A 16,283-nucleotide genomic window follows, 5' to 3' on the forward strand; every position below is an offset into this window, starting at 1 on the left:
ATATATATATATTTCTGGTCCCTATTTTATTTGTATATATTTTTGAATGGATTTCTGTGTGTGTTATATAGGCAATGAATGACCTGAGAGTAAGTCCAAATCCCTCTCTACTCCAATTTCAACCATGTTGCTACTGTAGTTTTATGGATACCTTGATTTTTCCTTCAGAAGATTATAATTTATTGTATGTTGAATTTTTGTGATGTTTTCACTTCAAGTACATTCAAGTTTTCTCTTTCATGGTTGTACGCAGCTTCAGTGGTAGAGATGCAATCATTTCCACAAATTCTACAAATGTTTTCATTTGTTTCCTGCTAATATAATAAGTCTCAGGTATTTCCTGCTTACATCAATAATAAAATCTAAAGAAATGCTGGTTTAAAATACCTTTAGAACCGTTTTGCAATTTCAGTCATGAAGGGATTCATAGCTAACACAAAGATGAGGAATGAAGTCATTCTTGCAGAAGGTGTTGAATAGAAAGAATTGACTGTTATTTTAACTTCTTGGAGTTCTTCCCTTATGGCTAAAGGTTACTGGAAAGTTTGTCTTACGGGATATAGAAATCCCCTAAGGTTAATTGTGAAGGACAAGTAACTGATGATGTGTGAAGACATGATTCCCACCTTCCTAGTATTCTCTCTTTTCATGAATATAGGTTATTTGTTTTCAGATAGGGTGATGTTCTGTAGGAATATGCGAATAGAATGAATTCCAGCAGACTTTTTCTAGGTTGTATAAATATTTTTTTCTTGATTAAGCTCTGGATTTGGAATCACTGTTTATTTTCCTATTTTAAATAGTTTACTGAGCTTGGTCTGATGAGCAAAATTGTTTGTGAATTTATTTGCCAGTGTTGTCCTCGTAAATCAGTGTCTAAAATTTAACATGAAATGCATAAGCGGCAAAATAAAGGAAACTAGCCATCTTTGTTAGGCAGCTTACATCAATTTTAGTCCTAGAGAAGGAATTGAACAATTGGTTTGGTCATTCAGTTTATCAAAAAAATAGGCCTAGGAATTTCTCTCATCTGATTTTTTTGTGCACTGGATTCTATTTTACATAATGGTTATGGCCTTTAGCTTAATTGTGTTATGGTATTTTATATACAGATAGAACCAAATATATTTTAATATCATTTATTATTTTAAAATTAAATGTTATATTTCTATAATCAATAACACATTAATAGAACACACATTAATATAAATAGTCCAAGCCTGACTTTGCTTATACTATTGAAAAGGGTTTTACTTCATGGAGAAAAATATATTGTTGGAAAGGTAGTGTTGAATAGAAAAAAGACTGTGATTTGAGTTTTGGGAGGTCTTTTTTATAATGATGCTGAACCTGGAGTCTAGTTAGGGTACAAGTACTAGGTCTGCAAATAACAAATGTCTATTCACCTGGCTAAGTTTTTTATGTCTAAGAACCTTAGTTCAGAATCTTTACCTGGAAGCAGAGTAGGAGGCTCTTGATGACATCTAAGTAGCTTCTCTTTCCAAAAATATATTCTCCATTGCAACATGTTGTCAAGACTTTTTACTGTGCTATGATCCACTTTGCATGCCTTTTATGTGTGGATATAACAGAACAATTCAGTCATATTCTAGTCATATTAAATAGGAATTAGATGGAATGGTATTTCTTTTTTGAGCCATTTTTGAGACCTTTCTATAATCCTTATCACAAGATTCATGAGATTTATTTTATATTTTATTATTATTTGTCTTGTATGTGTGCCTTTCTTATTTATCTTCCTCTTTTTAAAATCTGGTTTTTACTAGGTTGAGGCTAGCTCTTCCTCCTTTTCATTCCTTCTTTTTTTCCTCTCTCTTTGACAACAGTTGCAAGATTAATCTCCCCCACCCCACCCCAATCCTCTCCCAAGGAGCCTATCCTTCCACATCTAGCCTGGATCCTATCTTCCGAAAATAATTCCTTAATCATTAGATCTCACACCAACGTTTCTTCTTGCCACTTCATTTTAAAATCACTTTAGGTGCTATCTAGTTAGCACCTTTTAGGGAACTATGCTCTTCTCTTCATTACCTAACTGATTCTTAATGTAGATTCATGTCACATATTTTGAACCTCTATGTGACAGGTATTTAGACATACATGTAGCTTATTTAATAATCCTTTTTTTGTTTGAAACTGCATCTTACTTTAGAAGAAGGAGGCTTTTGATATAAGCTAATTTTCTAGATTGTTTTATCTTGATCATTTAAGTAAGGGAAGGATTTTATGTTATTTAACTTTTTTTCCAAAATGAAGATTCTCAATAATATGAGCTTCATTATGAAATGACCAGAGTTAGCCTGGCTGGTGAATCGTGACGGAGATTTCATGGGGTCTCCCGGATCACTGTCCATTCTATCCACCACCCCAAGGTAACTGTAACTAGGTCTGCTTGAGAAAGGGGCAATTTGGCTTGGGCTAGAGGACCAGCAGAGATCTCTTAAGGATAGGAGAGAAAGCTGAAATTTGGAAGACTGAGTAGGGTCCAGTTCTATGGGTAGTAAGAGGAATAGCAGTTCTATATAGAAAGGCTAACACATTACAATGGTCAGAAGTGGAAAGATCCAGTGGATCTGAAACAGAGAATGCACTACACATTGGGGAGAGTTGAGGTCAGAATTAGGCAGGTCTGGGTCCAGATTGGCATTGGGAGTTTGAACTTTATACAGCAGCATGACCCAGTAGAAATGGATGTGATCAGATTTGCGATTTAAACATCATTCTGGATGCTGCAGAGAGAAAAGGATAGAGATCAGAGAAATTCCTTGAAGCATTTGGTTTAGTTAGGACCTTAGTGTAGTCGTCCAAGAAATAATGGTGGTGGCTGGGGCTATAGTAGTTTTAGAGTGAATGGTCAGAAATGGCTGGAATCAAGATACATTCAAGAGATAGAAGCACTGAAAAATGGCACTTGATTTAATGAGAGAAAGGAAATAAAACCTCTAATTTTGTATCTTGTGAGACTGGATGGATGATAGTCAGATGGGGACGTTAGAGGCTATTTTTTGATTTGTTTCTGAAGGTTGAGTAGGCAGATGATTATCCCAAATTTGTTGGCAGAGATAATTGGAATGATTTCACTTGCATTCAAAAGCTTTCAATTCATTTGTATGTGAATGTTTGTGTGTGTGTGTGGTGTGTGTGTATGTGTGTGTGTTTGTTTGTGCTTATAGAAACTCTATCCTAAAGCCTTCTTGGAAAGGCAGGCTACGCTCCTCCAAGGCCTCCTTAATGTTGGAATTTTAATAGAATTCCAGGTTTAGGTACAATTTAAAAATATATCTTTCATATTACAGTGCCTTTGCCAAGTCTTATCTAGTGTTTTTTATGAAATTTTTCTGTACTAATGCTTCCTAGTCTGAAAAAATAAAATAAAATAAAAAACAAAAACAAAAATAAACCCTTGTTCATGAGTCAAAACATGAACAGATAGGAAGATGGTTAAGTATAAAAACATTAGTGGATAGGAAGTTGGTAAGAATATTACCAGGCCTAAGCACTATTGCTTTAGGATAAAAATCTGTAGCCAGCTAAAATTAGATTCCTTGCGCAATTTTCTGGAAAGCTTGAACTGTTCTTTTATTGAAAGTACAGAAAGGTGATGGAATCAGTGCAAAAAGCTTCTTGATCCAAACATGCTTTGTCTTGAACACTGTTGGTAATAAATTTGTGTGTGATACTTTTGAAAAGTACAGTATAATTTGATTTTCCAGGCACCAGAGGTTTTATTTTATGGGTTTTTGAAGCTTATACTTATTTTACTTGCATGATGGGGTACTGGATTCACTGGTATTTGGTAAGGTGGAAGCAGCAAGTGTTGCCAAGATAATCCTGGTATCGCTATTGTAGAATTCTTATTGGGAATGACAGCACTGGTTACAGTCACCTGCGTGTCTCTTCTGAGTACTATGAGTGCTATTTCCATTTCTAGGTCTTTTGAGAGAAAACTATACATTTCTATTTTTTTACTTAATATGTTTGTGGAAATGACAGAGTTCTGAGTTTTTTTTGTTTAACTAACAATAATCCAGTTGTGATCTTGTATTTCTTGCTCTTCTGATTTATAGGAGATGGAACTCCCACTACATTTATAATTCTCAGACACCCCCCATCAAATGTGGCGTGCTAATGAATATCCTTAGTATAATTATGTTAATGTTAATAATAACAGATACTTATTGAATGTCTCAGATAATGAGTCAGCACTCTTTTCTTTAAAATACATGATCTCATTTAATCCTCAGAGCAATCCTGAGAGTTGATTATTATAGATGTTATTATCCTCAGTTTAAGAATACGCCTCATGCTCATTTCACTTTACCACATGATGTTCATTAGGGATGTCAATACTTGCCCTTTTCAAGTAAGAGAAACCAAATTGTTAGAGGAGAAAAGGATCTTAAAAACCAGTAAGTAGAATGCTCTTCATTTTGCAAGCGATAACTCAGGTCATTTTATTTGCCTGGATCAGAGAAACTTTTTTAAAATTAAATTTATTAGGGTGACATTGGTTAGTAAAATTATATAGGTTTCAAGCGTATGGTTCTATAATACGTCATCTATATATCACGTTGTGTGTTCACCATCCAGAGTCAGTTCTCCTTTAGTCACCATATATTTGGCCTCCTTTTACCCCTCTGACCCTAAATTGCCATCTGTGTCTATGTGTTTTTGCTTGTTTCTTTGTCCCTTTTTTGCTTTCGGTTTTATATCACACATATGAGTGAAATCATATGGTTCTTAACTTTTTCTCTCTGACTTCTTTCGCTTAGCATGATAATCTCAAAATCCATCCATGTTGTTACAAATGGCAGTATTTCATCTTTTCTTATGGCTGAGTAATATTCCATTGTGTATATATACCACATCTTCTTTATCTAATCATCTATCGAAGGACACTTCAGTTGTTGCCATGTCTTGGCTACGGTGGATAATACTGCAATGAACTTAGGAATATATACATCTTTATGGATAAATGTTTTTAGATTGTTTGCGTAGATATCCAAAAGAGGGGTTGCTGGGTTGTATGAGATAACTTCTTTATATTAGGGATTAGCGAATTTTTCTTTTGAAGAGCCAGATAGGAAATATTTTATGCTTTGTAGGTTGTTAATGTCTTTATTGCAATTATTTAACTCTGCTGTTACAGTGCAAAAGCAGTCATAGACAAGATTTTTTAAAAAGGGTGTGGCTGTGTTACAGTGAAACATTATTTACAAAAAACAGAAGGCTGGATTTGACCTATGGGCCATAGTTTCCTGAACTTCGGTTTAATTTTCATTTGTAAATTATCTATTTGCCACAATTAATTAGTACCTTTACCTGCAACACCGGTTAAACATTTATTTAGTAGACCTATACTCTCTGGCTCATCAAGTCTCATGACATAAAGTATTACTCATGTACCAACTGCTATGTTTTTATCTCTGCATCGCTTCTCTAAGTTTTGACAGGAATATTCAAGGGCATGAAGTTTAAAATTTTTGAATTCATCTTAAACTATCCCTTGCAACAGTCTCTCTTTTTGGTTCAGTTTTGACCCCATCATAGCCACCGTGACAGATTTTGCTAATTGCAAATCTACCAAGCTGCTTTCCTTAAAACCATACAGAGGCTCCTCATCCCCCACTGGACAAAGCTTAGTCAGATCATAAAGCCTTGGTCTGGGCTGGATCTTGCTAAATGTTATCATCCTTACTCTAGTATTCTCACTGAGCAGTTTGCCCTCTGGTAATACTGAACTACTGTAGTTCCTTCCACACATGCACCATGTTACCTGACATATCTGTATTTCCTCTGGTGGGTTTTTCTACCTGAAATACCATGTTTCTCGTGTTTGCTTCCCTCTTATTATTTTTCAAATTTGAGTAACAATATTTCTTCTTGGAATCCTTCCTTCACACCCCCATGCTCAGAGTCTTTCCCCCTTTACTCACACAGCATGGGTAGGCATTCAGAAATATGTATTGACTTGAACTTGCCTTGCCATTCCAGGACATGATGTCTCCTATTCCACCTATTTCAGTGCAGCCCCCCACAAATAAATGCTCTGTGGTGACTTGCAGAAGTGAAGGAAGCTAGGTCTGTGGAAATAAGTAGAAATTTCATTTCAAGTAATAGCTATTATATAAAGGAGAACAATACTGCTAGTTCTACCAGAGGTTTTAGTCTTTTTTTTTTCTTTTCTTTTTTCTTTTACTGTCTTGATTTAGTCTATCCTCCTTACATTTTGTTATAGTTCAATTTTTTTTTTCCATTTTGCCTTTTAGAAAAAGAAATTTTGTTTCATACAACAGCTATAATCATCTAATTTACAGATGTCTGTTCTTAGTTCTTGCGAATCATGTCTTCATGCTTCATGTTAGGAAGTGTAACTTATTGTGTCCATAAATGACTACTTATGTCTTCTTTTAAATTACTTTCTGTATTTACCCTGAAAGATAGCATAAACTTTGAAGTGTTTCTCATTTCTAAGTGGGCCTTTCTTTTTCTCCTATAAATTGAATTTAAGGGGTGATTGTCAAACATTTTTGGAAGAGACATTCCTTTATATTTGTTTCAAAATAAATTCTAAATGGATCACTACCATATTAAGCAAGTAAATTTTTGCATTGATGAGCATTAATTTTATCTTTTAGTTCATGTGTATAACATATTTATGTATTTAATAAGAAATATTAGGTTATTTTGATGAAGACAAAAGTTTGAAATCAAAGATTATGGAAAATGATTGAGATTTCTTTTCCTAGTCTATTTCTGCATTTTATATGGATTGTGCAATAAACTGATGGACCTATTAAATACTTATAATATTAACAGTTGAGGAAGGGTTTTTTCCTTGCATCCTATCCTCTGCAGTTAAATGGATCTAGAAGCCTGAAAATGGCCTTGTTATAAATATAATATTAAACACAGGTTATCTTCAGACTTATGTGCTATGATTATAATATGCCAACAGAATGTGCTACTGTGTTCTCCCAAAAATAAGACCGGGTCATATATTAGTTTTTGCTCCGAAAGACACATTAGGGTGTATTTTTCAGGGGATGTCTTATTTTTTCATGTACAACAATCTACATTTATTCAAATATTGTCATGTCATCTTCTTTTGGAACATCGTCATAACGTACTAAATGTGTCTGTCTGGCTGGCAGTCTTAACTGGAGCTTATTTTCGGGGTAGGTCTTATTTTTGGGGAAATACGGTATTTCACTCATTCATCTGTGTTACTACATTTAATCTCACACAATGATGAAAGCATATGCCAAGCAGATGTTTCTTAGCCCTGCTGGTCATTCAGTTGAGCTCAGCACACATATGACATGAAAGTGTTACCTCATTGTACCATTCTTTGTGTGCAGACATGCTGAGGTCTGAGTTTAAAAAAAAAAATACAGTGCATTTTTCATCTTAGGCACTGTAGTTTTCACCTCTACAAGTTCGACTTGGGTCCTTTTTTATGTCTTCTATTTCTCTACTTTGGAATATGTGGGCTACAGTTATAATACCAATTTTAATCTTTGTCAGCTAATTTGAACACCTTTGTCAGTTTTGAGTGATGTATTTATCTCCCACAATGGAGGCAAGGACCTTCTTAGTCCTGTACCTAATGCCCTGTAAGTTATGTTTTCTGATCTGAGTGATGGCTGTTATCACTCTTTCTGACCCTGGGTGTGTGTCAGCACTGTTCCTTCTGATCATTTTGGGGGGCTTAAACCTGAACAGCCACAACCCTTCCCCATGTGCCAAGGCAGTAAGTTGGGGCAGATACAGGGCTCATATCATTTACTTGTCCTCTCTCAGAGATGTCCTTAGTTGCTTAGTGTATCATGCCTTAAAACTCCCTGTTTCACATGGTTTTCACACTTTTTTACTTGTTTCTGGTAAAAAGGTAAATTTAGTCCCTTTTACTCCCACTTGGGCAGCAACAAGCTGGGCCCTTCTCAATTTGGGAGTTTTATTTTCACACATTCATATCCATCCACATTGTCAGGTATATATTTTTAAATGTAGATAAGAAACAAACTCAGTCTGTTTTAGCTGAGACTCTAGATAATTTTGCTTATTCCATATCTAATTTTTTACAGTGGGACTTGAAGTAGTAACAGAACATTTAGGCAGGAATTAAAATTCCTTTTGTAATACAGACACATAAATTAATGACCCCTCCAAAAAAAAAATGAATGGAGTGTATGACCATCAATGATGTTACATACACTTCTTTTGTGCTAGATAATTACGCCTCTTAGCAGTTCCTGCAATTATGAAATGTTCGATTTCTATACTCTTGTGTATCGTAGCTGCTAGCTACCTGTTGCTTTCAGCACTTGAAGTGTAGCTAGTAATTTATATATAATTTTAATAACTTTGAATTTCAATATAAATAGCCATATATGGCTATTGGATACTCTAGTAGTGCAAATCTAGACTATGTTTTATTTGGCCACCTTTTATATTGGGTTCGTTGTATTACATAATGTAGAATGTTCATTCTATTACGTAACTTTTTATGGCAATAAAAAGTTAAGCTAGTATTTTATTTTAATAAAAAAATAACCCAACAAAACAAATACCAGTGATTTTCCAATGTGTTATTAGAAGCACTGTAATTGGAATTTCTGTGTGTTGTGTTTTTTCTAAGACTAATGTCTAGTGGTTGGCTTCAATAGATAGTGTCTATTTGTGAACTCCAAAAATATTATTTATTTTTAAAAAGTACCACGTAATGCTTATCTAAATGGCCTGTGGACAACCACAGAATAATTATTGATTGTTGCTTAAGCAGTAATAAATTTGATTATGTAAAATGAAATTTTTAATAAGTCATTAACATGTATAAAGATTATGTACTAAACTCAGTGAAAAATCACACACCTGCTTTTTGTAACTTCTTAACTTCTGTAATTTATATTCTCTGACAAATTTTCTCAGAAAAAAATATAGAGTTATATGTTTTAAATAATGCTAGCTAAACAAATCAATGCTTCATATTAATCATTGGATTGCTTTTAACTTTTGATTCTAAAATTTTTTACAGAGGCTACAGATGCTAATTTGTATAGATATATGTAATACTTCAGCTAATTGTGCTATAATACAACAGTGGCAAAGTTTAGTTCTTATAGGAGAAATCACTTTGTGAAGTGATATGAAAAAAATGTTCAGTTTTATGTTTTTTTTTACATGTTTTAAAAAAATGTTAGGTTTTTGTATTGACTGTTTAAATGTGAAGTTCTGGTTTCATTACTTCTTTAATCTTTTAAATAAGGATCTGAAAAAATGTACACAAATATAACATTTATACTGATATTATAGAACTCATTTTTTTAAATTATTTGAATCAATAGAAACATTTAAATCTTTAAATCTTTATATGGTTGATATTTTAATGCAAAGTGCATTTATTAATTTCCTATCTTTTGTTACATGCCATTATTTCTCAACCCACTAGTTTTGCTGATATTTTATTCTGTTAAGATTTACAAATGAGTTGTTAAGCATTTGCTCTGAGTTTCCATGATAGCTTATAACTTAATTAGTTTCTATTCATTAGAAGTATGATTTGAATTTCATAATGGCATTCATTTAAATTTGTTCTAAAATGAAGTGATTCAATGTTAAAAGGTTGTTCTTTTTTCTCTTTAAAAGGACAATTCATTAAATTAAAGCAATTTTCATTAATAGAATCCATATAATTCATAAATAGTTGAAGTGAGATGAAAGTTTTTCTCATTTTTAATAATCCTTAAGATGAACTGTTACTTTGATCTGCTTAGTATTAGCTAGTTTCATGTTATTAGATTTCCCTCATATTTCTTTTGAAAAGTGCTTTTTTGATGATGTTCGGCCTAATTCACACAATTTACTTTTCTGTACACATATGTAGATAATTTTGCAGTATGCATTGTGTGGCTTCAGAGAACCTCTATTCTATCTACCAATTCTTTTTAACTCAATTATTTGATAATTACCGTAACTTTCATTTTGACTGCCCTTCCTTCCACTTTGGTGGGCGTTAAGTAATGCATATGTGGATATATACTTATGCTTCACAAATTGACTCTCTTCTTAGTCAAATAAACAACGAGTCTATTTCTCCTCCTATCATGAATCCTGACTCATGGCCTTCCTGTGAACATGGGCTCTGGAATGAAACAGAAGAGTTAGATGTGGGGTTATGGATCATTCGTGATATTTTAAAGAATATTGTGTGTGATATTAATTATTGTCCTTTATTTAATGTACCTGTCCTCAGAAAGAAGTGAAAAATCACATTTTAAAATATTAAAGAAAATCAATTGGAATTCATCTGGGACCAGGGGTATATTAAATGTTTACTAGACAAATCGAAAGCATGTGTACAACTGAATGTAGACGACATCAGGCACAGAGAAGTTTTTCCAAACTCTGGGTGCCAGAAACTTGGCCCACCCACAAAGCCATGAAGCTACCCATATGTTAAATGTTTAAGCAGTTTACCAGTTTATAGGAGTGAATTTGCTACCTTTAAAAAAATATAGATATTCTTTTTTGGGGTTCTAGAAAGAGATCAGTATCTTTTTTGAGTGTGTGAATGAAAAAGAACTGTTAGAAATGGTATCCTAAATGGGAAATGTTTTTACTGTAATTTACATGTAGCAAATTAGTGAACAGTGCAAAAAAAGAGATCAAAGAATATCTACTTGTTAGCTATAAGCAAATCTGCAGAACTCAACCTAGATGAAATGTTTAGCTACCTTTCAATGGATGCAAGCCTGTCCAGGCTGTAAGTTTGTTTTATTAAGGCAAAAACATTTACATTTCTCTTGAGTTATCATGATCATTTTGCAACCCTCTGCTGTGGTTGTATAAACCTGCCCTGTTTTTAAAATTAAAATTGATTGCATTACTATACAAACTGAAGATTTTCCTGGAACTCCTAAGTAGTTGGTGTGTTTTAGAGGTTCAAAATTAGTAGCACAATGTAAAGTATATGCTTAAGTTTCATGGTTTTGATATTAGGAATTACACATCTGCTGGAGATTATTTTCTGTTTTTCGTATGTCATCAGACCTCCCCATCTGGGTGAAAGAGCATTTTGAGATGCATCCTACTTTTTCGTGTTTTAATTTTGTCAACCTGATTATACATTGCGTAAGGTTAATATCCATGTCTGCTTCTTTAAAATTTAATTATATTGACTAGTACAATGTTTAGCACATACTAAGTATTCAAGCAAAGGACCTGTATTAATCGCCTGTGTTCTATTACTACATGTCTTCAAGTTTCCTTATAATTGAAGTATTAGGTTTGGTGGGCTAACAGAGGCCGTTTGTAGATCTATAAATAGCTTGCCTAGAACTCACCTTTATGCACCGTTTCCTTAACTCATGGAGTCTGTGGTAAACAGCATTGGCCTACTGATTTTTCATTTTTTTAAGGGCTGTTACTTTTTTCTTTCCAAGGAGCTAGTGTATGTTGTATCTTATTGATGTGTAGCTGGAATGAAAGTCTTCCATTCATGACTTGATGAGAACTTTTAAAAATTGTTGTACCACGTACCATGTACTTCAGTTCAACCTAGATGCTATGGCATATATCTCTGTAACAAAAAATTAGCTTCCATGTGATTGGTGAATAAGGGATTTGGGTCCATATAATGTGGCAGTGGCATCAGCTTGTATGCAACTTTGCCTGGATCAGAACAGCCAAAATAACAGCAATAGAATTAGAAACTTGGAAGGAAAAGTACCAATCCTCAACTTAGCTGCTGCACTGGATCAGAAGTCTTTATGACATTCTATTTTTTTAAATCTTTATTTGATTCATATGTTAGTTTCTAAGAGAAATGCAGTAAAACAGCCCTCTCTGTTTACGGACTTGGAAATTGTGTTCATACAATTCGATTTTTTCGCTTTGTGCATTCACACCTATGTTCTTGGTAATAAGGTTTTGATTATGATAATTTTTGATTTTTATTATGTACTATTCCTCTTTATCTGTTTTAATGGTTTTTGTCTTAAACTCTACTGTGTCGTATTATATCGCTACAACCTTTATTTTTGGTGGTATTTGCATGGAATGTCTTTTTCATCCTTTTATTTTGTACTTTTCAGCATAGTTTTCTTTAGATATTTATCTGATAACTAGCACATTGTTAGTTTTTTTCAATCTGTTAAATCTGTTACCTATGAAAGGGTTCAATGTGTTGCATTTATTTTTTTAGTTTTGGATTTGGAATTCCTTCTACAAACTTATTTTGTTGTTGCTGTTGGCCAATTGTTTTGTTTACTACTTTCCTGTTATGCTTTGATGCGTTGATATACATAATCCTTTTCTCACTTTGAAAGTTCAGAAACTATAAAGTATAGTTGTACATAGCTTTAACTCAATACCATTACTTTTAAAATATGCATAATTAGCTATAAGTTAGACATGCGTAAAGTTTCTAATTTCTGTCCTTCTCCAAAACAAAACACAGACACAGCACACTTCAATTATCCATTGAGCATTCTCATTCCAATATGAGTTATTGTTGTCTAGAGTTTTAGTTCTACCATTTTTAGGCTCCCGAAGTTATTATTTGCTTCTATAATTAATAGTGAATGTAATTAACTTCCATTTAAAAATGCAGTTTCATGCTCTCTTTAGGACACTTTCACGGAAATTATCAGACCTGCTCCCAGGTCTGATCCCCCATAGTTTCACTAGCTCTTGGCAGGTTGCTCTTCCTGCTGGGTCAACCTCAGGGGCAGCTTCATGGTGCAGAACTCCATTCCCAGTTTTATAATATCCATCATTCCTTCTCCATTTAACGTGTTACCAGTATGTTCACTCTTTCATTTCTGTGCATTTTAAATCTCTGTGAAGGCTGTAATTACAAATTAGTCTTGTGTTTTTTGCTCCTTGTGCTATTTTTTCCCCCCACAAATGCTCTCCCCATGCCCCTTATTTTAGTATGAGAATTTTCAGAACTCAAAATTTGTCAGGAAATCTTAAGTTGTATCAAACAAGAAATGTCTGTCTAGTTACTTACCTTGGCTGGCAATGAAGTAGCCCAGGTTGTGCACTGCAAAACTCCAGGGCATTCCATCCACATAAGGTATATTGGACAAGGTGTCCCCCGGCATTTCATGGCATCTAAACAGTACAGGTAATTACATGGTTAGAAGAGTTAGTCGCCAGTGTATGGGGCCATCTAGTTATCTGGCAATATGGGCTCTGGAGATAATTTTACCCTCAGCCAGTCCCCTGGTTCTAGGTCCATACCATGACTGAAGTTTCCAAAATTGCCTTGAGTTTGGGGAAATAACCTGCTTTTGTTTGCAAGCCCACTACCAGCAATTTTAGGTTCAGCTAGATATTTCGAAATCATAAGATTAAAAGAGGCTTTGTGGCACTAGTTTGTCCAACTTTGTAAAAGACTACGGGACACAAAAAAAGGCAGGGCAGAGATGACCATGTCACTTCAGCTTTAGCTCTTAAGTTCATCAGTGCACATTAGTATAGGAGCTTCCCCCTCGACACAGACACACCTCTTCTCCTCCCACCATGGCTTCTCATGGATGAGGGGAGGAGGCCACAGAAGGTGACATGTAAGCCATCCTTTTAGAAGCCTTCAGCTACAAATAAGAATGGACATCTTTTGCAACAGCTGATAAGCATTAGCTTCCAGGTCCCAGCTAGGGGGACACCTGGCTGCAAGTTACTAAATTGTACTGAAGCAAGATCTAGTATTTATAGTTCATTCACAATTCTTTTAGCCTGCCTGTGGTTTACCAGTCAGGAGTTACTTTTACCATAAGCAATGCTACCTGGCAAAAAAGCTGAAATTTCACCATTATAAGTTTTCAGGGAAACACCTAGGAGAAGGCAAGCCTAAGGTCACATCATCTTTTCATGGGGTATCTTTTCATGAGGTAGTCAGTAGATAGAAAAACCTGAAATGTTTCCTTCTGCTGTTCATCTCTCTTTTTTTGTTTTCGCTTTTCTTCTTTGTCTATTCTTTTGGTTTCTTTATGGATTGAACATTTTTAGAGAAAAAAAAGTCTTTATTGTCACCCTGGATTTCAGGAAGAAGCAGCGATATGTGTTTGTCTTTAATTAACTATATTTAATATAAAGTTCCAAGGAAAAATTATTGAATATTACTAACTTAACGCATATACATACATATTACATGTCATCTCATAATTCTCTTTAAAAATAGATGCTAATAAGTACTTTTCCCTGGAAAAGCAAAATGTAATGTGATGGGTTGGAAGAAAAAAAAAAATCTCCTTTGTGTTACAGAAAAAACATAAGATATTTTGTTGTGTATTTTCTATGGAGCACATTTCCATATAAATGAGTAGAGAGGAAGGGAAGGGACTAGTATAAAAGTTTTAGGGTAGAGTATATTTTAAAAAGCCCCGAGTTAATAAATATGCATAATTGAACAAATTATAATTCTTGAAAGTTTTTAAAATTTGGTATTGTGAAAGAATAAATATATTTCAGAGTATTCATTTTATGTATACATTTGCATTTTAAATTGTTCATTTTGAGGGTATATGTCTTTTATAGTCCATAAAAGATGAACAACACTGTGAAACCTTCAATAATTTTGGAGAAATGAATAAAGATCACCTGTGCTCCATAAAATTTAAACGAAAAATAATGTTTAAAAAATAGTCAATTGAATTATTTTAAGAAAAACACTATTTAACACTGCTAAAAAACACTACATAAAATTCTTCTAGATTTACTTTAAGAAACAAATTATTATTTGTTAGAATTCCAATTGTTAATTACTTTGAAAAGAATTCTTGTAGACAGATTTATGTACATAAATTAGATGAATACTCACTTGAATTTTATTGATAGTGTTAATTTCCTAAATATATATTTATTTATTTGTATCCTAGTTTCAAATTACAAATTATGAACTAAGTTGAATGAATTGATCAAATGATAATAGTATTTTTTATACATGTGACTCTATCACAAGTTCAAATAGAACTTTATATTGTCAGTGAGTGTTTACTGCTTCTGTATTTATAAAGGATGATGCATTGATCTTATTAAATATTTATGGCTTAGAATGCTTAACCAAAAATTAATGCAAATTGATAAAAATATAATTATGTGTGTTTTGAGCTTCTTTAATGTTATATTTTTTAAAGGAAACTGAAGGGGATGGTATTCTAATTGTTGCCTTTTACGTTAATTTTCAGGTGCATTTTCTTGATTGTAAATCTGTACCTTTTGGTCAGAAAATGGAAAACCTAACGCAGATTAGGGAATTTGCAAAGGAAGTGAAAAAAAGAAACATTTTATTATGTGGCCTTCTCATATATTATCCACAGGTAGGTAAAATGTTGGTCTCTTCAGATGATATGTTCTGTAGAATATAATGTTAATGATGGGGACCTGATTTTGTTAAAAGTTAACAGATATTAATAAGAATAAATTTGGCTGGAAAATTACTCATTTATTTATATTCTGTAGTAGGTAGAACTTCTCAAGTCTGGAGTGAAAATCAAAATCAAAACAGGTATTTTGATTAGGGTGAAAAAAAGATGATAATTGGCAAATGTCTCATGCTAGATAGTCCACATAGAATTGCCAGATATACAAATAAAAATACAGAATGCCAGTTAAATTTGAATTTCAGATAATAAATAATTTTAAGTATGTCCCAAATTTGGTCTTTGAAAATTGAAATCCAAATTTAACTGGAATTTTGGAATTAACTGGCAACCCTAAGGTCACAACTCAGCCATTTATATAACTTGACATCACTTATTTGTTTTTATGTTATGCTAAAGATGTTGATGATCAAGTTTTTAATCACTTGAAAACAATGTTTGGCATTCAGATTATAAGAGGGCATAGTATTTAACTAGAGAAAAACTCTAATTGTCACTGTCTTTTAATCGCAGCAAGTTAAGCTGAAGGCAAAATGGATTAGCATTATAGACTGTGCAGAACAGTGTTATATAAATCAAACTGTTGGACAATCTATTAGAGAAGGTGGATTTGCCCTTTGTACATAGATACCTTTTGTGGAATGTGCAGAATGCTTTATAGTTTCATAGAGGTACCACATAAGAGTCAAGAAAGTGAAATAATCAACTGTTTTTTCAATGGTCTGGAAAAAATGTTATTTGGTACTGACTGTCCAGGAAATGACAGGTATTTAAAGTTATATGGTTGATGAATAACAGCTATTGTTGATGAAATATTTAAGGTACCTTTTTAGCCTGAAGGTGACAATATTTCTTTTGAAACAAATGGATCTT

At 33.4% G+C, this 16,283-nt stretch overlaps 1 protein-coding gene and 1 long non-coding RNA gene across 3 annotated transcripts in view; one reads left to right on the plus strand and one right to left on the minus strand.

Moving 5' to 3' along the window:
* LOC148758339 (uncharacterized) overlaps positions 1-13,116 on the minus strand; it is a 60,785-nt gene extending 47,669 nt beyond the window's left edge. Inside the window, exon 1 of the long non-coding RNA XR_016021063.1 lies at positions 13,037-13,116. This is a non-coding gene — a long non-coding RNA (uncharacterized LOC148758339). The remainder of the gene's footprint in view (positions 1-13,036) is intronic.
* The window catches only part of CRPPA (CDP-L-ribitol pyrophosphorylase A), a 217,447-nt gene that overhangs the window by 107,555 nt on the left and 93,609 nt on the right, over positions 1-16,283 (plus strand). For both annotated transcript variants that reach the window (XM_074340804.2, XM_019727133.3), the window contains one exon: positions 15,216-15,347. In XM_074340804.2, the coding sequence (XP_074196905.2) occupies positions 15,216-15,347 (132 nt within the window). The remainder of the gene's footprint in view (positions 1-15,215; positions 15,348-16,283) is intronic.

Source organism: Rhinolophus sinicus, chromosome 4, assembly GCF_057876585.1.
Source record: "Rhinolophus sinicus isolate RSI-liver-muscle chromosome 4, RSI-T2T, whole genome shotgun sequence".
Classification (NCBI taxonomy): Eukaryota; Metazoa; Chordata; class Mammalia; order Chiroptera; family Rhinolophidae; genus Rhinolophus; species Rhinolophus sinicus.